The following is a 24,790-nucleotide window of genomic DNA, read 5'->3' on the forward strand; positions in this document are numbered from 1 at the left end:
AGCAGCTGGCAAAGGCTCGGTGACTGCTGGAGCTGCAGTCTGTCAGGCAGAGCTGTCCTAGCTCCTGGAGATTTGCTTCTGATGTCCTGGAAGTACTTTCCCAGGACAATCACCACCACCTGCCGATTTTTCTATCCTTTTTATCCAGCTGGAGGCAGATTAGGGCAGGCTGTGCAATGCATGTGCTACCAGGGACAGGGATGTGGATTCAGATCTCTGCCATCCATGGCTGTAGCCTCTTTCTTTCCCTCCTCGCCATCTGCGGGGTGATGCGCTGTGCTGTGGTGATGAAAGGCCCACCCTTAATATGTACAAGGTATGGAAGTGGTGCCCTCTGCCTAATGAAGGAGTATTTACAGTACATTTATTTGTTGTGCTAAGTCTGAGTTCAGTGTGCTGGTGGTGGCACGTCCTTGCAGCAGGCAGGACCAGTTTTCTTAACCCTTTGGCTGTTTACTTCCACCTTTCTGCAAGTGATAGACTCTGCCAGTACCTATATTTCACAAGGGGCTTGGGATCCTCCAGTACCTCTTCGTGTCATTCAAGCTCCTTGAGACACTTGCAGATCTGTGCTTGGGTGGATTGTCACTTCTGAAGAGGAGAGATCGAGCTGCAAACTCAGGAAGAGGAATCAGAGGTGACCCCACAGAGTGGGTGGTAGCTCCTCTTTGAACCACCCTTTCCCTGTCTTGCAGAAAGCTGGGCTAGCTGCTGACAAAAAGGTGCAGTTCAGGTTGTTGGCTGGCCCCGGGCCTTGAGAGAGGTTTCAGCATCTTGGTGACTGTCCCCCACTCCCAGTACAGATTCCCTGGGTATGTGGGACCAGATGGTAGCTCACCCCCGTGAACCCCATGCTGCAGGCTGGCCTCCTGGTGCATGCAGACATGTCTCCACAGGGAATACCGTCTCCCTCCGAGGCTGCAGAATGGCCCCTTGAGTGCCAGTCCTATTTTTGCCAAGCACTGCGCTATCTCAGAGCCTCCAAATCCCTTTTGGAACCTTAAAGAGAGGTTGCAAGCTGTTTACCTGCAGCGTGCACACACAGATGGGGGGTGGGAGGAGCAGCAGCACAGGAGAGTGCCATTTGCAGCATGAACAGAGTGCAGTGCTAGTGGGAAGAAAAAGGGTTAATTATTGCCAACTGGTCTTAAGAACATGCTGCCCATGTTATATTCAGTTCCTGTCTTCCTCTGAGTACATGAAACCTTTAGGGTTGTTGTGGTTGAGAGAAAATGAAGGAGGTTTCTCTCTCTGCCCGCATGAATTCACATATGCATGACACTTGGAGGAGACCAGTTACATGAAAATAACCTTGTCTTCCTTGTTCAGTCTAGTGGTGGTTAGTGATAACAGAGCAAATACCAGCTGTTCAGCTGGGGAGGCTTCTGAGGTGGCATTTAGGAAATCCCTCTAGCTGACAGCTAAAGGAGGCTGGAGCTCTGCATTCCTGCGCCAGGCCAACCGGGCTGCCCAGCACCGACGGGCGCGCTGCCACCCCTCCTGTCCTTGTCTGGCTGGGTGGAAATGGGTGCAGGTATTTTATGAACTGCTGGAGGAAGAGGTGATAGCAGTGGAGTTTGGATCTCGTTCCTTCTGAGACTGTGAGCCTCTGAGACACTGCTGAGCTTCAGGGTAAGGTCTGCTTCAGCTCTGCACCAGGCTCAGCCCTTGGGCAGAAGCTCCTAAGCTATGTGTGAGTCTTTATCTAATGCTAAAAGTGCAAAAAATATTTCGATGAAAGCAGGAGAAGATCTATTTGTGAATATTCAGGTCACCTTAGGTTAGAAATTCAAAGTAATGATCTGATGAGCGACCTTTTAACTCTGTGCAGCTGCAGCTTAGGGTTACAAAGGTCCTTCTGCAACTCAAGCTGGAAACAGTCCAGGCCCTGAACCAAGTGCTGGTCTTAAAAATCTCGCTCTGGGTCGGAGCTGACCTCCGATGCATGTTTCTGTATGTTACAAATACTAGTCATGTGTTGTATGCACTTAATATGTTAAATAGCAATGAATGCTTTGACTCTACCTAAGAGAATTCTGTGCTTCAGCTGTTACTGACAGACGTGCTTTGTTGCTTTTCTCCTGATACATGTCAGAAAAAAATTGGTTTTACAGTTTTTGTAGCTACACTTTTCTTTGCAGTATAAAAGGTTCCTTCCACTTTTTGCTGCTCTGATTTCTCAGCAGACCTCTGCCACTCACCTCAGAGAAGAACCTGTGGGGAGCAGGGCAGCTCTCGCACCACTCTTAATTTTGCCCACACAAATCCATAAGCTCATCCATAGCCCTCTGTTCTCACTGTGTTGACTCTATATGTAATGCAAATGTGTTTCAGTTTGTGGGTGCCAGCTGGAATCTGGTGCCCTCGAGGCTGGGCAGTGCCTGACGTTTGCCCACCATGCACCAAGTAAATGGTGGAGCGGGATGGAGCCAAGGTGGTAATGGGATTTCATGGCCTATCTTCAGGCGTGGCTGCATTTTCTTCTAGGGCTTTTCTCCTGAATGGTGAAGTCTGTGTGACCGTGGCCTGTGGACTAGTCTGTGTGTTTCCTCAGCAAGGGAGTTCACTGAACAGCTTTTTGGTTGGGCTTTGTTGCCCTGTAGTGACGATGGGCAGCAGGTCTGGGTGTTGCACAGATGTCCCTTGGTCAAGACAGCTCAGAATAATCTAACTCTTAAGGATTTTGCAGAGAAATGCCCAAATCTTTTACCTGACTTGAGAAAAGCCTTTTGCAATGCTGTTGGTATTGCTAGGTTGAGCTGTCTTTGGAGTGACCACATCTACGAGGAGCTTGACGGCTACTGGATGTGCTCTGTTTTAATGGTCCAGGAGCAAAAACCTGGTATGATAGGAGCGAAATAGTTGGGCCTGGGCCTTAGAGGATTAACAAAGGGCCATGTTTTAATTTTGCATTTTAAGAAAGAGCTTCTCGCTCTGGCTCATTGGTGGGAGGTGGAGGGCAGAGCAGCTGCTGGTGATAGAAATGGAGTTGGTGTTGCCCAGGAGGCTGCTGTCCTCTGGCTTCTGGGATGGGCTGTGACCCGGGGGGCTTGCTGTTTGCTTGTGGACTTGACAGGCATCAGGTAGTAAAAGTCAGCTCCTGGGAGGCTGGGGTGCTGGGTGGTCAACCCACAGCGTTTCCTGCACCCAAGGTATTTCCCTCTTGTCTGCTAAACCAGAGCTGGTGAAACTTCCCGCAGGAGTTAACGGCCCAAGCCGTCAGCGAGGGCAGCGGTGGCCGTGGGGCCAAGCTTCAGCACATGGGTGCTGGTGGGAGCCCGAGACATCCAGCTCCCCCCTGCCCGCACGGGAGTTCATGCAAGGGGGGCTTAAGGGCTGGGGGGAGTATTAGGCAGCGAGGAAGCAGCAGCAGGGGCAGCCCCTTTTGTCCTCTCCTCCCTGGCGGGCCGGCGGGAGGGGCAGTAAAGGTTTGCAGTCGGGGGCTCCCGGTTGAGCATCCGCAAGCATCGGCCGGGGTGCGGGGCTCGGGGCCGGGGTGCGGGGCTTCCCCGCCGCTATTGTTCCCGGCGCTCCCGCACACGCCGCCGGCGCGGCCCGGGGCAGGTGCGGGCGGGAGTTGTGCCGCAGGCCCGGGCTCCATCGCCCGGCCGCTCCGCTTGGCCGCTCGGCGAGGCCGGGGATGAGGAAGGGATGCGCCGGCCCGTCGCCAAGGTGCCAGCCCTGCGCATGGGGACTGGAGGGAGAGAGGAGGGGTGATCCCTCCGTCGGGCTCTCCATTTTCTGTCTCGCCTGTCAGGGAGACACTTAGATGGCAGAGCCGTGCTCGGCGGCCTTCGGAGGTAGGTGGAGTCTGGCCGTCCTCCGCCCTCCCTCCCTCCATTGTCAGCGGCGGCGAGCGGCGGCGGCGGCGGGCACCTGCTGGGGCCACCGGCGGCAGGGATGCTCCTGCCCTTGGCGGCGGAGCGGGGAGGCTGCCGCAATCCCGGCGCCGCGGTTCGGGAGCAGCTGCCGGCAGCAGCAGAGCGCCGGAGGAAGGAGATGCTGCTTGCGTGTGCCCGGCCCTGCTGCCGCCTCGGGAAATGAACATGAGTCTGCCAGGCCGCGTCTCCTGCTCCATGCTCAACTGCTTTGTAAGTGCTGATTTCCTCCCCCCCCCCTCCGCCGCCTAGTCCTCCCCTCCGTGCAGGCAGAGCTGTCAGCCAGCTTCCCCCTCCAGCGCCCGGGCTGGGCTGCCTGCCCCCGGTCAGGCCTGTCCTTGAGGCCGGGCTGGGTGCGGATCCTCCTGCCCTGGATCTGCCCGACCCCGGCGTGCTGCCCCCCCCTGCAATGGGGGATCCCCCTTCTCCTCCCTCCCACGTGTCGCTGGAGGATTCCGTGGCCCCCATCGCTGCCGGGCTCCTGCCCTGCCCGGCCCCAAGGGCACAGCAGTGCCCGGCCCCGCAGGTCGAGTCTCCCGGAAGGCCCCGGTGAACGGGCCGTGCTACGCAGGCTCCGGCCAGTCCTTGCCTGGAGCTGGAAAATTACTGTGTAGAGCAGCTGAGCCCAGGGGAGCTCCGTGCGCCCGCCATGGCTGCGGTGTGCAAGGCAGGGGTGTGCAAGACCCCCCCTGTGCTGATGCTGCCTGGAGGATGTTGTAGTGGGAAGGAGTGCTGAGCTCTGCATCTTTTATACCTTCAGGGAAAACAGTTTTCTTGCTTAGAGGAGCTCTGACGCCCCTTCCTTCAGAAAGCATACCCCCCCCCCCCCCCTCAAGGTCTCATGGCCAAATGGCTCTGAGGGCTTCAGGAGATGGCTGGCTTGTAAAGGGAGTAGGATCCTGGTCCTCATGCCCTGCTGGTACGCTGGCACGGGCTGTGGCAGGAGATGCTCGGCCTCCCGCCTGTCCTGTGCTGCAGGAGAGGAGGGACTCAAGGACACCCAGGCCAGTGGAGAGCTCAGGCTGCCCTGTTCCAGTTCCTGATGCTCGCTGGGATTTCTTTGTGAGCTGCAAAGAGGTGATGGGAGAGGATCTCTGATCCCTGGCTGCTGCACTGGCACACAGGCACACACCTTTCCTTTGTGCTCTCCTGGGCATCAGAGCAAGCTGCTGGCAGGAGAGCCCACCGAGCCCCCGTGCTCCCCAGTAACTGGCGGTGGCTGGAGCAGGCGCTGTGCTCTGTGTCCCTCACAGCCTCACACAGGGACCTGGTGAATGGCTGAGCAGGGGCAGTGCCTTTGCCTCCAGCTGGAGTTGATGCTGAATTTTATGCTAGCTACGAGCAGCATGTGGCCCCGAGGAGGTGGGCTGTGTGGGGTCTGGCTGCCCCTGCCTAGTGTCCAGGGAGCACGTCAGGCCAGGCTGTACCTGTGGGTGCCAAGGCTTGAGCAGCTGTCAGCAGCATAAGGAGATTCAGAATCATTTAAAATATAACGAAGCCAAAAGGGTTGGGTTCTTATTTCTTCAGATTGAAATTCAGGGTTCTGGCTTGGGTGACTTCCCCCGAAAGATACTTCATTTTAAAATATTATTTGATGCTTACAGAACGGAGTATTTCCTAATAAGTGCTGGAGCTATAGTTAGAGAGCAATAGGCACTGTGAAGAAAGTGTTCCCACACCAAATACACATGAAACTAACACCATCCTGGGCTCCCAGCAGCATCCTCAGCTGAGTATCTGGATGCTGCTCGTTCGTACAGCAAGCCAGTGGTTTGACAGTGTGGGATGAGGGTTGGTGAAAATTGGGACTGAGATTTCATGAGTGACTGAAGATTCACAGGTCACAAACTGAGACACTCTCCCCTTTTCCAGTGATGTTGTGTCCAGGCTCCATGTGTCCTCTCAGACCACTTCTCTGAGGCCTCCGTGGGCTTTCCAGGGTGTCTGTCTGAGCGGGTTAGACACGTTCAGCTGCCCTGAGGATGAATGCTTGGGTGCTGTCACCAGTCAGTAACGCATGTTGTGAATTGGGTGCACTTAGATACAGTTGTTATTGGGTTACGTGTTCTCCTCAAAAACCTTCAAGCTCTTCCCAGACTTCTTTGGATTGAGAGTCAAAATGAAAACTCCCAAAAAGCAGTCCTTATGAACCTAAGAGGAGAAAGAGTAGGTTGAAGCTGGACTGTAGATGGAAACCATCTGTGTTTCAGTGTTTCTGCTGTGGTGCCATAGAGAAGGTAACGGGATAACATTTGACATGACAAATTACTGTCACATCAGTCTGGGATCCTGTGCGTGGTCAAGATGTATCTGCTTGGCTTTCCAAATACCACACGGTTGGAGGAGATGGGACTTGGAGACTTGCTTCAGTCTTTCAGTGTGCTGTAACACAGAACAGTGCAACAGCCAGGGGAGCTGCTGGCATCCTGCAATGCAGAGTACGGTCTGGAGGCAGAACGGGCATTTCCGTGCACAGGTCCAGGGGATCCCCAAGGTACTGGGGTGCTGAGAGTATTCAGCAGCTTTGGTTTTTGGCTTTTCATAACATGTACTGTCTGGGGCCTGTCTCAATGTGTGTTTTGTTTGCAATGCAGGGTGAAGAAGGCCCTCCCAGTTTGGAGTATATCCAGGCCAAGGACTTGTTCCCCCCGAAAGAGCTTGTAAAGGAGGAAGAGTCATTGCAGGTAAGGAATTAAGAAAACCCAGACAGCTTTGGGCTCGACTCTGGTAATGTGAAATCTGAGAGCAGTTGTCCAGCCCAGGACGTGTTCTGGAGGCGGCAGTGGGCTGGCCCATGCTGTAGGTGACATTTGGACTGGCAGGTCCTTCTGCATGTGCGGAGGCTGCTGCCGGCAGCGCTGCACGCCCTGGCCCTGCCTTCCCAGCCCTGCCCAGACACTGCGATTTGTACAGCATCCCATCTGCTGCTTAGAAATACGGCTGGAGCATGATGCAGTACGGAGCTGACCTGGGTATTCCCTGTCGTCTGCCTGTGCTGACAGTGAGAAACTGTGACACTGCCTCTGTAGGGCTCTGCAGCAGGTAGATGCTCTCTGGGACAGGTCAAGTATCAGGACTAGGCTGTGCTCTGGGTAGCCATGATGTGCAATTGCAATGGCTAATCTGGCCTTAATACACATTGCTCCTGGCATTTTCCTCCTGCAGAGCTGTGGGAAAGAGAAACCTCATATAGCTCCAGCCTCCTGCTGCAAAAGGCCCTTGAAAGAGACCTGGGTACTGTGGCTGCTGTGCAAGCAGGGGCAGTATTCTGAACAGCAGGAGCAAAGCCTCCTGGTGTTTGTTGCTTCCTTTAACATAGTCCTCTGCCACCTTGTCCCAGTGCTCCTCCTGTGGCTGTAGCCAGGCTCATGTTGTATGTTCTCATTGCTGCTGCAGCATTTGAGTTTTTCTCTGTGGCATTGTCTTGGTAAATGGTGCTGATAAAAGCAAGGACTGAAATGTGGCAACGGGATGATTGACTTGAAGGAGCAAATGCAGACTGAGGAGTTGCACAGGGTCAAGGCTGTGGGTCTGTGGCCTGTGGGAGGTGAAGCCGCTGAGAGGACTCTGAGCTGAGACTACGCAGAGAAGAGCAGAATCTGCTTTAGTCTTCTGTGTGGAGGACTGTAAAGTTCACCCCTCCCAAAGGGTAATTTGCATTCAGTAAATTGTTAAGTCTCTTAATGTAAAATGAAGTCTAAAAGGATGCCATTGGCTTGATAACAAACTGTATTGAGGCACCTGTCAGTTTATTCCAGGATTTCCCTCTGTCAGTTCTTGCATCCCATTTATAATCTGTCTCCCTTATGTTGCTGTGTGAAAGAGCCACGTAAGCAGAAGAAATACATGCCAACTAAAACCAGCTCTGGCAAGTGTGCATAAATAAACTGCAGAAATAAAGAGTATATTCTTTTAATGTCAAATAATGAACATTTTCAAAGAGTATTCAGACAGGTGCCAGTCTAAGGTTGTTATTTTTGTACAAGTAACTTAAGAATGGAGAAGTTGTCAGTACAATTGTGACTTGCACATGAAGTTTGAAATCCAGGAAATTCAATTTTTAGTCAGCGAATACCCAAGCCATAGAAACAACTTAGAAATAAAGACAAGGTGGTCTGACTTGTACTAATTACAGTGTAATGAATTGTTTCATCAGATGCCCTGTCTGGCAAGTGAAGGACTCTGGCTGAAGTGATAAATCTTCATGACGTTTTTTGCATAATTGGTTACCAACATCACCTGGTGTAGGTGGCATTCAGGGAACAATGAGAAGTCTACATAGCTATGAAAAAAGGGGCCTAGTGAATTTTAGGCTGTTCTGCCTTTTTTTTTTTTAAATACAAGAAAAAAAAAAGACTTGGCCATCTGCCAGGATACCCTGTTCTAAAAATAGCTACAGCATGTCTGGACTGATAGGAAAAAACAAAGACATTTGATTATCTGGATTTTTTTTTTTTAATTCAAATATGGGTAACTTCGAAGTTTTCTCAGTCAGACAAATAACTGTACATAGGGATTCCCTCAGAGCTTTGTTAGCAGAAATTGGGCAAAACATTTATTCATTTACTTACCCAGATTGGTACCAGTGGGTCTGGTAGCCTGACACAGCAGGGTCATGTGTGCGACGCTGCCTTGGGGCAGAGGACTCCAGTTGTATCAGGCTCTGCCTGGAGCTGGGGAGTGCACAGCTCGTGTCTGAGTTGTGCCTGAGGTTGTGTCCATGCCTGAAGTTGTGTCCTTTATAATGCCACTTGCACCAGGGCTGTGTTTACTCTCTTTGAAAAGCAGAGACCATAAATCCCTCTGCCCACATACAACACCCTCGCTGCCAGTTGCCCACAGGTGGTGTCTGTAGCATTTGTGGTCGCACCTCTCCTCCACAAGTAATTACCTGTCAGGGGGTGCTCAGTGGGTCCTGAGGCATCCTCAGAAGAAGATCCATCTCGTGGGGCTGGGCAGCGGGTACCAGTGCTGGTTTGTACTCTTGTCTGCTCTCAGTGCACGAAGAGCACGTCGCGGTGAATGATTTCCCGCAGGAGATGTGCTGCAGAGGCAGTGGGAAGAGTGGCTCTTGGCATTTATGGTGCACAAAGTACTCTGCATGTGTCTTGAATTAGTGATGTCTCCCTTCCAGGTCCCATTCACTGTGTTGCAGGGCGAGGGAGTGGAGTATCTTGGCCATGCAAATGATGCTGTGATTGCCATCTCCAACTACCGGCTTCATATCAAATTCAAGGATTCTGTGATCAATGTAAGTCTGGATCTGCCTGCTCCTGCTGCACGAACCATAATCTCTCACAGTATTTTGGGGGGACATAAGCCATTTCCATGGTCTGTGGCATGGGAGCCTCTTGAAGGATGCCGAGCCTGGTGCTGTCTCTAGTTACTTCTGGCCATGCAGTTGCTGTTTTGCTGTTGCATTTTGTGTGGATGGGGTTTTCCTCTGGATAATAATTAATTATAATAATAATAATATTCTTTGCTGTTCCCTTTAAATTCAACCTTTAAACTTGGTGGGTTTAAGACTGTTAAGGTCTTTTGCAGGCCAGTTTTAATGAGACTTCTCCAACCTGGAGACCCACAATCAAGAGACAGACAGTAGGAGCCTGAGGCTTTTTCTCACTGTCTTGACTTGCCATTTTTTATTGCAGCTTCTGTTTGGTTCAGTTACCTGTACTTGTCTGGATGTGATTTAGTCAGTAACTGGCCCTGGGTGGGAGACAATCCAGGGATAGAATAGAAATCAGAATAGTAGTTGTTGAAGGAGGCTCTGCACTGAGACATGAAGCTTCATAAACCTTGGAGTGGGTTTATAGTTGGAACTGGAAGCTCATGATTGATGGTAGAGCCGTGGCTGTTCATGATGGGCCTGTGGGCAAGGCTGCTGTGTCTCTGATGTGACGTGGTATGTCTTGTCATGCCCTACATCTGTCTCTCACAGGTGCCTTTGAGGATGATGGAAAGTGTGGAGTGTCGGGATATGTTCCAGCTTCACATTGTCTGCAAGGACTCCAAAGTGATCAGGTATCTGTTACTGCTGTGTTGTAGGTGCCACTGCAGGCCGGTTGACATGATCAGCTCTGGTGTCTCCCTCTGTGTTGCTGTTGGAATTGAGCTGTTCATGGCCAGGGTTGCTATACCTCGCACTTCATTCCTTTTTCTGGTGAAGTGGAGCAGAGCTCCCTGTCTGTGTGTCTTGGCTGTACCCACTGAGGGTGATTTACATTTGGGTTTGCAGGTGCCATTTTTCCACCTTTAAGCAGTGCCAGGAGTGGCTAAAGAGGCTAACTCGAGCCATTGCCCGCCCTGCTAAGCCTGAGGACCTCTTTGCGTTTGCCTACCATGCGTGGTGCTTAGGAGTCTGTGTTGATGAGGAGGATCAACATGCACATCTCTGCCGTCCAGGTAAGCTCCTGGCCTGTCCCCTTCCTGCTTTTCTGTCCACAAGCACTGCAATGCAATTTAAACTGTTGTCCATAATTTGATGTCCGGCTAGGTCTTAAGCTCTGCCCAAGTTGATCTTGCTGAGGGGCATCCTGTACCTGGCCTAGAGATCCAGCTGATGGCCAGATTTGGCTGGACAACACAGTAAAAGGAATAATAGTAATAAGCACAAGAGCATTCTGAGCCAGCAACTTGTAAGCAACTTTTCCCATTCTCCTTGTGAATGAAGAAAACATCCCATACTTTGGTACTCTCATCATGATGACAGAGAGCTCAAGCAGTCTTGTTCCTGGATAGTAAACATAATCGGCTTTGAGGCAACATAATTAATGAGTCCATCTGCATCTCCTCTCCAACACCTAGAAATTCCGTGACATTCCTGTGGCCAGGTCTGCGGAAATGTTTGGCTCATCCTTACACAGGTGCAAATAAAAATCTTTGAATCCATAAAGAGAAAACAGAGCTGTGATGGTGCCCTCCTGTGGATTGGGAGTTTCCCTTCTCTGGGAACACAAAGTTCACTTGCTGTTGCTTTGTCTTTTAAACGGCTTCATCATGAATCAAGTGCGGTTAAAATGAGTAACAAACCTGGCTTTAGACTTAAAAAGGTGCTGATACTAGAGAAGCAGTAACCTGAATGAAATGTCCAAACACAGGATGGGATGGAGGGATGAGGTTGGATAGTATAGCTGAGAGAGATATCAAAAAGAAGCTGGTAGAAAAAAAGTAACTGTTCTTACTGTGTCCCAAACACCAGCAATTGGGAGATATTTTCTGTCTTTCTTTTAGATAAAGTATTATTCTCTAGTGTAAATACACTTACCTGTGGAAATTGTTGCTGCAGCAACAGAATGAGGTGAAGAGCTTTGCAATATTTATTTATTAACAACATTTGACACTTGGGCAACAAAGACATCCAGGATTTGTAAGGTGTGGCTAAAACACAAGAGAGGAAACCCTGAGTCAGCCACTGAGAGAGCAGTCCAGAAGACAAAACTAACTGCCTGGGGTGGGTGCTCAGTACTCCTCTGCGGTGGGATTTCTGACATCTGCTTTGGAAGCTATCTCTGTCAGAAGGGCAAAAGGGGATTAAATTACACCCACCCCCCACCCCCCACTCTCACATTGATGTGAAGAGGCTATTTCCGTGCTGCTCTGTGCCCTGAGACTGAGAGCTGATCTGACTTGACAAAATAAACAGAGGAACCCTGGTGAGGGACAGTTCTATTTGGCTTCTGCAGCAAGATCCCTGCCATCCAGCTGTCCTGTAGTTTCTCTCCAGCCTGGATATAGCTGCTGTGGAGCTGCTGCTAGGACAGTTAGATTTCATTAGTTCTGCTTAGCTGTCAGTAAATGCCCTGTACTTTGTTCTTCCAGGTGACCATGTGAGATACCGATTTGAGATGGAGCTGGTGAGGATGGGCTTTGACTTGCAGAACGTCTGGCGCGTCTCTGACATCAACAACAATTACAAGTGAGTGTTTCCCCACCAGGCGCTCTCCACTCTCCTCTTTCCTTCTCCCCTTTGCAATCCTTGTGCAGAGCAGTGGGTGAGTCAGATTCCATCTAATCCTCCTTCCTGGCCTTGAAAACCCTCAGGCAGATCGGTATATGAGCCAGATCCACTTTCTTTCTGCCTTTCACATTGTGGAATTGAAGAAGGAATATAGCCCAAACATCAGAGCTAGCAGCAGTTGTAAATGCTGACTCAGGTAGTTTATAATGCAAAGACATTCAGGAGTCTTGGAGGAACTGTCCATCACAGGGTTGCCTTTCTGGTCAGTCATTCTCTCTAAAATGCTTGTGCTGTTTGAAATAAAAACCACAAAGTTTTAATAACGTCAGACGAGTATTCAGCTCTGTTGAGAAACTGGGGGTGAGCCAGTGGACGGCTGTCAGGATGCTCAGAAGTCTGGGGAATGAGCGAGGCTCCTTCAGTCTGGTGCAGAAGAGGCTGAAGGGTGATTTACTGGCAGCCTCCAGCTGCTGAAAGGACATTTACAAAGGTGAGGGAGTGAAACTCTTCTGACGGTGGCAGATGTCTGAACAAGAGGCAATGGCCACGGGTGCAGCTTGGGAGGTTCAGACTGTACATGGGAGGGAAAAAAAAAAAAATCTTTCCGCAGGAGTGTGGTGCTGTGCTGGGGGAGTTCACCATTGCATCATTTCAAGTCTCAGATGATCTGGTGGTGGAGGTGGTCCCCTGTGAGCAGGAGAGTGGAGTGGAGATCTTCCAAAGGTCTCTTCCATCAGCACGTTGGTGATTCCAGCCTGTCTTCTCCTGGAGAAAAGCACAGGAGCTCTTGGAGAAGCGCTGCTGCATTCTTTGCAGCAGGTGGCATTAAGCCAACAGGGTTTTATTAAGCTTTGACAGACATATTCATTTCTGCATTCTTTATAATCCTTCTCTTGAAATGACTGGTATCTCTCAGTCTCTTCTCTGTCTCAGCCAGTAAAGGCATCCCCATCATCTATGTATTGGGCAGTTCCAGGTCACTGGTTTCTTGTGGGGACCATGAGAAGCCTTGGGCGTGCTGGCCTGGGGAAATCCCACTGGAGTTTTGCAGTTGCTGCCTGTTCTCTCTTCCTCAAGTATCCAAGCAGCAAGCATTAGATTTAGGGGTTGATTTATAGTTTCTACTTGGGCATACTGACTGCATCGATGCTTTTGGACTATTAACATGACTGATGGCATTTATGCAGTTTCTCCCAGGTTGTCAAATAAAAATTGTTTTCCTGAACCGCTCAGTTTTCGAGTGTACAACCTGTAGGTCTTTGCCCTAGGTAGAGTCTGTATGTGTCTTTGACAGCCATCAGGCTTTCTCTGCTACTAGATTTTGGGATGTTTTTCCCTCTGACTGTTTCAGAAGGTTCAACTTAAATTGACCACCTGTGGTTCTCCTCCTGGCCAGTAATACACAGCAATTAACCAACTTCTCTAAAGACAGTTGTTTTATTTCCAACCAAACCAGGGAAGAAGGAACTTGAAACAAACCTCAGCAAGCTGGATGCAGGCCTGGTTTTGCTTTTCTCAATCTGCTGAGTTCCTACCTGGAGATCCTGGCAGGTCGCAGCTTCCTGCAGACATCCCGAGATCTCAAAGGTGGTGTAATTTGTTTGTGCAACTCAGAAACCAGTTCTCTCTTGCTGCTTCTGGGATTGTGTCTTTAAATCCTGCCTTGCCTTTTGATCATCACCACCTGCCTCTATTCACAGGAATCGGGTTACTTTTTAACTGTTTATAGTCCTTTTTATCTTTTATTTCCCAGCATTGGCAAAATAGTGTTGTTAGAGACAGGATACTCCAAAGTAATGGCTTTGTTCATTGTCTTTCAAGTCTGTTCGGACATGTCCTTATCTGGAAACTATTATCTTCTTCCTGGCGACAGCCATCATAAAATTAGAGCAATACAAGCATATAATAACCACTCCTTCAGTCTTGATAAAAGTATACTATTTCAGCATACAGTGATAATAAAATTATTACATGATATCTCTGTGGTGCTCACATCTTCAGTGGTCTGTACATCCAGAGAAACGGACACATCCTGGCACTGCCCATCTGGTGCACCCATGCTGTCCGAGAGTTGTTTCATATCGGTCTTAATGCTGGTGGCTTTGGTACACACGTCGTTCCTTCAGAAAGGAAAAAACATTCACTTTTTCTTAAGTGTTGATGCTCGTTTTCAACTTTGATCTTTTTACAGTTGTGATTTTATTTTTGAGTTCATGAGGAAAAAGCTGTCTGGAGTTCTGTGTAACTGCTTCAGACAGCTGATGTTTTCTCTTTGTTTCTGTGACTGCTCTTAATTCATATTTTGTCTTTTGATACTATTATTTTAATACTATCCTTTGCTTTTATTGGAAAAATGATAATTAGTGTTTTGTTTGTATCTGCCATATGAATGTGTAGACAATAAGTCTGCAAGGACTGTTAGCAATAAAGCCTGTGCGTTTGCGTTGTGTGAAGGAAGATCTCTCAGGCTGGACTGGCTGCTACCTTTGTGGCAAGAAGATGCTTTGTCATTCCTTGCCCGTATGTGTCTTGTGCTGATTTATGCGTCTGTGGTGTTACAGCCACCTTTTTCTGGGATCAAACCTCACAGTTTCAAGAAGTCTCATCCTGTGTTCTGGGTCAGCGTGGTCCCAGGGTGTTCCAGGCCGCTCCTCCGTGACCCACATTGCTTTGCTGTGGGTCTCTCTTCCATGTGACAGGGAAGCATATTGCACAACACAGGGACAAGCATGGTTCCCTTTCGTGGTGAAAAATGACCGTTGAAGTTCTGTACTATTGCTTATCTTTTCGAGAGTTACTGTTCTGTAAGAGAAGCTTCCTCCAAGTCTTTGGGGAGCCACCCGTTAAAAAACGCACAGACCAAAACAAATTGAGAAAACACCAACAAACCCTTCTGAAAATCCAAACTGACTGTCAGCCACGTGAGCTCTACCTGCTCGTTCAGTGATGTTGCCAGCAAACTCCACATACGTGATGCCCGACCTCCCTCCACAAAAGCCGTGTTGATTCTTCCCAAGTGCATGGTATTTACCCTTGCACCAACTGTGACAGCAAGTTGCTTTGTACAGAAGTCAGACTCCAGTGGTTTCCCATGTTTGTCCCTGAGACCTTTTTTACAAAATTGATACCATGTTTGCCACCTTTCATTCCTCTGGCACCCAAGCCAATGTAAGCAATAGCTTACACATCTCGGTTAATCATTCACCTGCTGTGCACTCGGGTTGCTGTAGAAATGTTGAGCATTATCTAGTCCTGGTGATTAGCTACTCCTCATTCCTAGCAGATTGTTCTAAAACTTCCCCTTCTTGTGCCTCATCCCTTGTAAAACAGGTTTAGGTCTGGCAGCTTCTTTGTGGACTCTTGTGCTGAACATCAATGCAAATTGTTTTGATTTTCTGCTGTGATCTTGCTGATCTACTAGACCTTCAGTTTTGGTAGCAGACTGATACCTCCAAGATGTTTGAAAAAGGTCTTCAGAGTTTTAATCTTTTAACAAGTCATTTCTCAAAAGCTGCATGATGTGTCTCATGTTTACAGTTTTTTAAATTCAGGTGCACATTTGGCTTCTCTCATGTCCTTTGGAAACATTTCCCCTCTTTGAAGGATGTCCTTTTATTTCTAAAATCCTTCTTTTGTTCACTGTTTAAGTCTGCTAGCTCTTTCTGATCTTTTTGATGCATTTTATATTACCATCAAATAGCATGTTTAAATAACCATCATATCATCTGCAAGCTTTCTCCTGCCCCACCCCCCATCACCCTCCCCCCCTTTTCTGAAACTCATCCTTACTGTCGTGGGAGTCTTATCCCCTTAAAAACATTGGTGAAGTCTATTATGTGATGAATACTGTAACAAAGTGATTTTTCAGTTATTCTATTTTGGAGCAGCTTAGAACCAAAGGAAGAGTTACGTACTTTTGTATTATTTGGCTGATAGCACCAAGAAGCAGCTGATTGCATCTGAAAATGTCATCTTTGTCTCATGCATTATCATGATGCTTATGTGGTTTATGTGGAAGCAACCCAAATCTCCCATGGCAATTTTTGCCCTCGCAGCCTTTCTGCAGCTCTTCCAGCCTGTTGTGGATGTTGTTACTGTTTCTCTTTAGGCTTGGGATTTGAGTCAGGGCACTTTCTGCACTGCTGTGGATACTGGTAACTCTTGGCCTCACGCTTTTACCTTCACGTTTTCCTCGAACATACCACACTTTGCTCACTAGCACAACATATTTTGGTCTTCCTACAAAGCTTGTACTCTGAAATTTAGGGTACCACTAATAATCTTCCTTGTATCAAGTTTATAAGATGCTGTTAAGCCAACATATTTATCCTTACTTTTCAGTTTCTCTCCCTTGTTTTTTTGGAATTCTAGTCTAGAAGCACAAGTTGTTTGTCTAGATGTCATTGACTGTTTTTATGTGTCCAGCTTAAATTTGGCTTAATTTCTTGAGGCATCCTGTTTCCTACCTGAATTTTACTGAATTCTGTCTTACTGTTTTCTTAAGACTACAGAGTTTTAGTGACTTATCTCTTAGAAGATAAGCTCCTGAACCTCTCCTGTACTGACTCCCCAATTTTTATTTTAAGAAATCTCCTATAATGTTTCATTTGTAGCGCCAGGGACTGATTCTGTTTTCATTTTGATGAAGCCCATTCTTGTATAGATTGAGCTGTTCCAGAAGTTCCTCCAGATCTTAACAGGTGCCAGCCCTCTTCCACATACCTTTATTCTCAATCCCACTTCAATGTGTCTCTAATTTCCTGACCAACCTTACACATAGAATCTGAGGTATTTCAGAAATGTCCAAGCCTAGGCATCCTACCACAGACAACCTGGTCTTCAGCTTCTTACCTGACAGCTTTAATTTTGCTTCCTGGATTCCTCTTCTTCACCCTGTTGTTTTTATCCTGTAGACCAACCTTACTTTCTGCCTGGGGCTTTCTGAGAAGCTGTCTAGACATTGTGTGAAGTGCCATCTTCTAACATAGCAGGCAGTTCCTCGCTAGCATCACAAACTAAATGATACTGAGGGCTGTATCTTTGCCTTCAGCAGGGGTAGTTAGGGCTCAGGGGAGCACCAGGCCACCCTTTGGAGCTTGCCAGCTGCATAGTTTCACTCCCCTCAGTTTGTTTCCCATCTGCCCTGAAACATTCCTTCTAAATGATGTGGGTTATAGCCTAGAGCTAGAGTTGCTCTTTGATGTTTCTTGGCATGTAGGGCTTTCTCTGCCTGGGCTGTTGGAGCTTAGCTGGTCCAGCAGCCAGCCTGCAACCTGCCCTGCCCTGCATGCAGCTGTATGCCGCAGGGCAGGATATTGGCTGCAGTAACCAGGAAGCCCCTGCACTCCTGGATTTTCACCCGTGCTTCATCCTACTCATACTGCTCTCTCCCCAGCACTGTTTGGCTGTCCTCCTCTGACCCTTGGCTTCCCTCTTGCCTTGCTGATAATGTACTTGCAGTTGGATTTTTAACAGCTTTCTTAGGACTTAAGCATTTGCAGTCCTGTTGCCTGTTCTCATCTCCCCCCTGCCTCCACCAACTGAATTTCCATTTCAGCTGAACTGCTTTATGCTTCAGGTTGATTCAGATGTGGGGCTCCTCTGGCACTGCCGCTCTGCTCGTTGAAGAGTTTGGTGCCCCTGCTATTGGCTCTGTGTGCTGGGAGTTTCTTCTCCAGCGCAGGGGATTGGTAGGGACTTGCCCATCACATTCCTCTTGCTGCTGGCATGTGTTCAGATGTGTATTAGGAATCTTGATTTTTGGCACCCCACCAAACAAGATACTCTCTTAGATCTCCCTCATGTCATTTTATTATAGCATACACCAAGTCACCATTGCCATCTTTCTGGGCAGCGTTATGTCTTCCTTGCAGAGAAATGTGTACATTTTTATCAATGCTGACCTTTTTTCTGCAAGGCAGAAAGTGGCAGATCATCATTTACCAGAAGTAAATTCTGTGTGTTTATGGGTTTGCAAGTGCTGCAAGAAAACCAAAACCCCACATAAATTAATGACTGTTACCCTAAACCCTCATAAATTCTTAAATCCAGAGGATGTTCCAAAGGCATGCTTGGGAAGTACTGGGGTGTACTTAGTATGGGGCTGGAGGTGAGGCCTGAGGTGAAAGATCGTCTTCTCTCAGCTCATTCCTGACAGCATTTTTTGGGTCACTTTTCCCACGTTGAGGCTATACTGAGACCGATATCAAGAGGAAGAGCCAAAGTCTTGCATGCTGAGTTTGGGGAAACTGCTCCTGTCCTCTCTCTGCACAGCTTCTCTGGTAAATATTTTTGATTGCCAAGTCCTCATCTTGCCTTCATGCTTTTTTTTTTTCCAGGCTTTGTTCCAGTTATCCTCAGAAGCTGCTGGTCCCTGTCTGGATCACTGATAAGGAGCTAGAGAACGTGGCTTCATTCAGGTCGTGGAAAAGGATCCCTGTGGTGGTGTACAGGTAAACACAAAAGCAATGCAGTGCTCTCCCCCAGACCCCTGACAGCTGTCCTTTTCCTGACATTACTGCACAGGGCGCTGTGAAGCCAGGTTAGCCAAGTGGATACAGGGCTGTGGAGCGCGGGGTGACAGCGATAGCTGTGTTCTGGTCCTCGTGCTGGTGCTCCTTTTGCCTCGCACCTGAAAACATGCTGCTCTTGGGCCTCCTCCTCCTCCCAAGACATACATCAGCCTCTGTAGGCACCCAGTCTGCGATGGTAACTCAGGATGTTCTCCAGAACAGAGAAACAATGTTCTGGTAACTGTTGCTTCTTTCCTGCTCTTGGTTAGATCTGAAGGTGTGGGTGACTTTCATCCTTCGGGAGATGCAGCAAGAACACTATGTCAAATTAAGGTTCTCTTTCTTTGAGTTTCAGAACTTTCACCAATTGGTACTTGCCTAGCTGCTACTTTGAAAAGAAATCTTGGCCAAAACGAGCCTACTGTGTGGTCCTGCTCTCAGCTAGGACGTACCTTTTAATACCCAAGTGCAAATCACTTCTGTTTTGACCAAGTTGTGAGAGTTTGACATTATTTAGGTAACAGAATGAGATGTTTGCATGTGGCTGAACCTTGTTGATTGAATAGCTAGTAAATATTCCCTGGTCAGCCTTCCAAAAATAATATATACAGGGGGATGCCGAGGCTAGGCAGCAAATAAAGCAGGGCTTTTTGGGGTAGGTGGGTGGTTTCTCATCAAACATGTTTTCTGGGAGACTGACATGTTTGAAACAAATGGGAGGCTGGTGAATAGATGCACCCAGCCAGTGTGTATGTTGTAAAATGTACATTATGGTTTCTAGCCTTAGACTCCTTGTTAGCAGTTATTAAATCCAAATATAAAAAACTTTGAAACTATCAGAGCTGCACAACAAAGAACAAGCCTGGGAAGTAAAAAAGCCAGGAAACAAAATGAATGAATTTACATGTACCTTAATGCTACATCTTCATGTTATATGGTTTGCTGTTACATGCTGGCAAAACACAGTGTTATTACTTCTAGGAGAACTAAATTCTACAGCAGAGTAATAATGAGCGCTGCTTATCGTATGGAGCCTTTCCTTCTTTGTAGCAAAGTCAGCTAAGAAGTTAATTGTATTTCTGATTACTTTTACTAAAAATGGCCTGGCGCTGGAGACTGTCCCAGTGTGCCTCTCCACCTGAGGGCAAAGCCATGTCTTTTTGCTACTCTAACAATTATTTTGTTCCTTGCTTTATATCACTATAATGGTACCCAGTAATTTTAGAATCTAAGCTGCAACTTTTTGCAGCCTGGGATCAGATTAGAAGATGCTGACAAGTGATGTTACAAGATGGGACAAGTGATTGCCCATACATATCTCGTTTTCATGCACTTTTTATAAAGTCTTTGCCCTCAAGATTGAAGGCTTTTGGCCAGGTGGGTCCGTAAGGGCCATGGCTGCTTCTGGAGTGCCTTGTGCTGTATGGAAGGGGAAGAAATGAAAAGCCTCACACTCAGCTCCTCCTCCTCACTCACAGTTCAGGAGAGATTGGACAAGTGGGTTTGGGGGTGTGCATCCCAGGGGCTCTAAGCACAGGACTTTGGTAGGCTTCAGAGCCTTTGGAGAGCAAGGCTGAACTCGCTGGGTCACAGTCAGATCTGTAAAACATGACACCAAAGGTACCACATTATCAGTTTTCTTTAAAAAGAGTATAATTTAGCTTTTAAGCAAAGCAGACATTCAGGTCTCTATCTCTTGAGTTCTCACTGGAGATGTGCAGGAGTGGTGTAGGGGCCTTCAGGCACAATTCACTTTTAAAACTGTGCAAAGGATGCAGTTAATTATTTAGCTGACTACAGAGGCAGACAGGCATCGCATGCCAGCTGCTCCTCGTTGTTGCTCTCTGTCTACACAGCCACCTTCAGAAGACCTTGGGCCTGTGTTAGCAAGAATGCTTCTCACAGATGCTCAGCATCACCTTTGCCTGTGGCTGTGCTGCAGCAGCTCTTGGGGAGGCAGCGGGCAAACGGTGGAGATGGCTCCAGCCCCATGGATGAGCGCTTGGGTCTCAGGCTTTTAGGTCATGCCAGAGTGAGCCAGGAGCCTAATGCAGAGACTCGGGAAATGAAAGCACTTGTGTCCGTGCATCTCAGGGGACAGCTCTGTGAACCCTCTCTTAGCTCTTTCTTATGTGTTAAGCCAAGCTGCTTGACTTTGCACTGTGGATGAGCACTCCTATGGCCAGAAAATAACAGAGGGGACTTAAGGGCTATTAGTTGATGCTTTCTGGATGGTTGTTATAGGTTAAATGGCATGTGCTAACAACGTCAGGTGTGCTCTAGTCTTGTGCTCTGAATGAATCTGGGAGTAAAAGCTCAACTGATAAACTACAAAGGCACCTCATACTCCTCTTTGAATGCTGAAAGGTTCTCAAGTCATTAAGACTTAACTGAAGATCCCTAAGAAATAATTTTGTCCACATAAGTTAAAACTCTGTGACACTTCCTGCCATTCCAGTTTCAAGAAAGGAGCTTTTTTATTTTGAGGAAAATCTCCACAAAAATCCCTAGTAAGAAAAAGACCTGAAATGTTTCATATGCTTGTGATGAGGAGATTAGCAAGGGAGTGTGGAGTCAAGCCATGGCTGCTCCCCTCACCTGGGAAGCTCACTGCAAGCTCAGTTGTGGTTTTGGTTCATCCACCAACACCTGCTACACTTTCTGCTTGCTGATGACTTCATGCTCATCGATGCTTGCCATGCTTCCTTGTGTTTATTGGCACCTCATTATATCTCTTGAAACTGGCTACCTCAAGGCATCCCCTGCCCAGTGTTTGCTGCAGTGCTGAGAAGTTTCTGCTCCCAAGAAGTTTTCTGAGTTTAATGTGACTCTTTGGCAATGTTTTTAGTATTTCATGAAGTAGGCTACCACTGACTTCAAGTGGCCTACACAGCTAAACTACTTTATTCCCTTCTGCATAGCAAAACTGTGCTGTTGCATCCAAGCAGCCTGCTGGGAGCAGACCCTGGCACAGCACCTGCATCTCCCAAAAACGTGCTCAGGCGCTGTCTGGGAAAGTGCTGGTTGGCAACAGGTCAAAAACGATGGGTGTGCTGACAAACAAGCTTGGATGATCACAGGCTGACACTTAAGTCCACACCTTGGCTCTGTTTCATTTACTAGTATAAACAAAGGCTTTGCTCCTATCTGTGTTAACCATCCTTGAGTGATCATGAAGACAGAATAGGTCTCCTGGGAGCGACTGCTCTGTGAATCACCTTGCAGAACAGAACAGCAACAGAGGAGGGCACTGGAAGGAAAAGGATCTCAGTGTTTTGTCATAGCTGAATGTACGTCTTCACTTTAAAGTCTTCATCAGTATTAGCTGTTGAGATGCCATTAACGATAATACATTTTCTGTGTTTATTGATGTTGCCTCAGCAGAATAAGGGAACCTTGTCTCTGAGAAACAAAATCATTACTGCAAACTGCAGAAGCTGCTACTGAGATACTGTGCACCGCTTTTAGAATGAGTTCGAAGTCTTGATGCATTTTCTTGGTGTGCTGCCTTACAGCAGATAACAGGGACAGGCACTGTCATCCTCTGGAACACAGAAAGGAGTGGCATGAAAAGGAGGTACCTTCAAGAGTGCTTCTGATAGCTCCCACTGGCAGCTAAACAGCCTTTGGGTGATGGGTTGAGGCTTGTGCAAGTGCACTTCAGGATCTAGACTGTTACATCCCCTACTCTGCAATTTTTTCAGAGGTGTTCACCTACAAACAAAAAAATAATACTTGGATGTGGCTTGTCAGAAGCTTTATCTACATCTTTGTTCTTACTCCAGCTCATCTTCAGAGAGGTGGTGGGATAGGTAGGGAGGGGCAAGCACTGTTGTGAAGAACTGAGGTGTGGGACTCTCCTGTTTGTTTATCCTGTCTCCAAGAAGGGCCAGGCACCAGGAATAGCATCTCGGGGAAGTGTAACACATGGGACAGGTATGCGGGTGTTCTTCCCTGGTGCATCTTTGGAGTAGCTGTTATCTTAGATTTTCTATGAGAGGTGTTCAGGAGAAGGGTGTCACTGTGTTTCATGGTTACTTGGTGGACCTCCCTGAGTTTGATATATTTTGAAACCAATTTATACTTCTACATTGCACGGTGGCAGGGAGTCTGCTGTCTGTTTTGTTTGTTGTCCAAAAAAGACTTGTTTTTTCCTAAATATATGGCATCACTATTCCAGCGCTTGTGTGTGTTTCTATCAGGGAAAAATAAGACTAATCTTCCAAACTCAATTTTTTATATCTTTCATGACTTTTTATGCCTCTCATCTATTCTTGTCCTTCTCTTATGGTAGCAAGTTGTTTCCTACTAAAGTTGTCCCTATAGCAGAGCTCTTCTATACCTGTGATTGTCCTTGCCACCCATCTCTGGAGGTTTATTACGTTATCCTTTTTGAGATGGACTAGTGAGAAATTCATATCATTTTGAAGATGTCTGAGATGTCATGTCATAGTATTTTCTGTCTTACTCTTTTCCAAATAACTGCTAGCACATTCTCAACCTTTTTGCCTCTCTTGAGCATTGAGCTGAGGCTTTCTGAGAGCTCCACAGTGACTTGAAAGTCTCTGAGATTTGGCTGCTGATTTGTACCAAACTGCTTCATGTCATAGCTGGGGTTGTTTTGATCATCTGTAAATATTTTTCATTTATTAATACTAACTTTCATGTTCTGTCACCCAGTATCGCAAGATCCTTTGCAACTTTTTCCAGACAGCCGTAGACTCTCCTGGATAATTCTGTATCACCAGCAACTTTGTCACCTAATGGTCCATTCCCTTTCCAGGACATTTGTGAATGACTTGCTGGTGTGTTCATGTGAAAAATCGAATGCTTATTCCTGCTTCAGGCCTTCTGCCAGGTGTCAATAAGCAACAGCCAGGGTAGGGTTCACATTTTAGGGGTTGTTAATAAACACCAGCTCAGGCCTCCACCCAGAAACTAACCAGTCTGATGCTGAGTGAGCTAATCTTTCTAACTTACAAGTGATAAATGAAATGGTTTAACAACAGGTATGTACTTTAAGGGAGGGGAAAAAAAAGAAAGAGAATGGGATAACAGAACAGCATTAAAATAAATAACCACTACTTTCCCAAAGTACAACCATAATCATTTAAAGTTCTCCTCTCTGATTTAATATATAAATATTTACATATCTATAGACAATGATGTGTATTTTAGATAGTATATCTTAATAAATAATATATATATTATTGTAAATAAAAATACAAGAACAGTTTAACAGAGTAATGGCTAGAACAACTGGTAGCTTCCCTTTGCTGCAGAAACATTCATTTCAGTGGTAGTCGAGTCCCAGGGCAGAGCCGCTGACCCTGGAGGTGACGTCCCATGAGCTGCAGCTGCCCTGGGGCTGCCACCGTCCACTGGCACTAGCTGTTCCCAGCAGCCCCTCCAGCAAGTGCTGCAGTGAGCTGCTCCTCTGCAATATCATTTTGGCTCCATGAGCCACTCTTGTGCTACTCTCAGCCATCTTCTGTTCCTCACCGCTCTGGGGTGAGTGACAGCCTCCGTGTCACTGCTTTTGTTAGGAATAATGGTCGTTTGAAATGCCCTGCCCCGCTTCACTGCTTGAATGCAAGAGTAAATGCAGTAGATAGAGCAGTGAGGAGGGTTGTGTAGGTGGTGACTGTAGGGGATGTTTGCTGGTGGTGTTCCTCACCTTTCCAGGGGCTTCACCAGGCTCTCGCTTCCTTCACAGACACGTGCGCAATGGGGCGGTGATTGCACGCTGCAGCCAGCCTGAAATCAGCTGGTGGGGCTGGAGAAATGCTGATGACGAGTATCTTGTGACATCTATTGCCAAAGCCTGTGCCTTGAACCCTGGAGTAAAGGTATCTGGTGGCGTGCCACACAACGGGAGCAGCGACGGCAGCGAGGCCTGCGATGCCGACTTCGGTGAGACCACTCACCCTCTTCCACTCTCTCCTAAACGTGTGAATTATTTTGTGCTTCCTACACCTAAATGTTGCTGTTGCTGCTAAACAGGGCTGTTACAATGTGATGTTTAAACCCAGTATCCAGCCCAGATAATCTGGGCCCTGTCATGCCTTGACTGTGGTGTGTGGCACGGGTCTCGGGGCGGTGCTGGGGGGCCCTGGAGGCCTGTCATAGGGGACAGGGAGTGCCGGGAGCTCAGTCCGTGCTGTCTCCGCAGACTCGTCCCTGACCGCCTGTTCAGGTGTGGAGAATGCAGGAACTCCTCAGAAGCTGCTGATTCTTGATGCCAGGTCCTATACTGCGGCCGTGGCCAACAGAGCAAAGGGAGGTGGCTGCGAATGTGAAGGTACAGAGGGTTAAGCACATCCCAGAACATCTTCCTCTTGGACCTGCTTTGTCGAGGGGGTCCTAGAGCACAGCTGGGGGTTGGGTCAGCATTTTGGTACTCAGTCCCTGGGAGCACATTCCCCTTCTTGTTTGTGCAA

The 24,790-nt window shown here is 47.8% G+C and overlaps 1 protein-coding gene across 3 annotated transcripts in view; it reads left to right on the forward strand.

The window, feature by feature from the left end:
- MTMR4 (myotubularin related protein 4) overlaps nucleotides 1-24,790 on the forward strand; it is a 58,059-nt gene that overhangs the window by 24,901 nt on the left and 8,368 nt on the right. For 2 of the 3 annotated variants that reach the window (XM_074922589.1, XM_074922590.1), the window contains exons 3-10: nucleotides 6,473-6,562; nucleotides 9,013-9,129; nucleotides 9,820-9,902; nucleotides 10,117-10,283; nucleotides 11,700-11,796; nucleotides 18,177-18,290; nucleotides 24,067-24,263; nucleotides 24,523-24,651. In XM_074922589.1, the coding sequence (XP_074778690.1) occupies nucleotides 6,473-6,562; nucleotides 9,013-9,129; nucleotides 9,820-9,902; nucleotides 10,117-10,283; nucleotides 11,700-11,796; nucleotides 18,177-18,290; nucleotides 24,067-24,263; nucleotides 24,523-24,651 (994 nt within the window). Of the gene's footprint in view, nucleotides 1-3,854; nucleotides 4,092-6,472; nucleotides 6,563-9,012; nucleotides 9,130-9,819; nucleotides 9,903-10,116; nucleotides 10,284-11,699; nucleotides 11,797-18,176; nucleotides 18,291-24,066; nucleotides 24,264-24,522; nucleotides 24,652-24,790 lie in introns of those variants that run through there. The other variant, XM_074922588.1, reaches the window with a different exon arrangement.

The sequence above is a fragment of the Athene noctua genome, chromosome 19 (genome assembly GCF_965140245.1).
Source record: "Athene noctua chromosome 19, bAthNoc1.hap1.1, whole genome shotgun sequence".
Classification (NCBI taxonomy): Eukaryota; Metazoa; Chordata; class Aves; order Strigiformes; family Strigidae; genus Athene; species Athene noctua.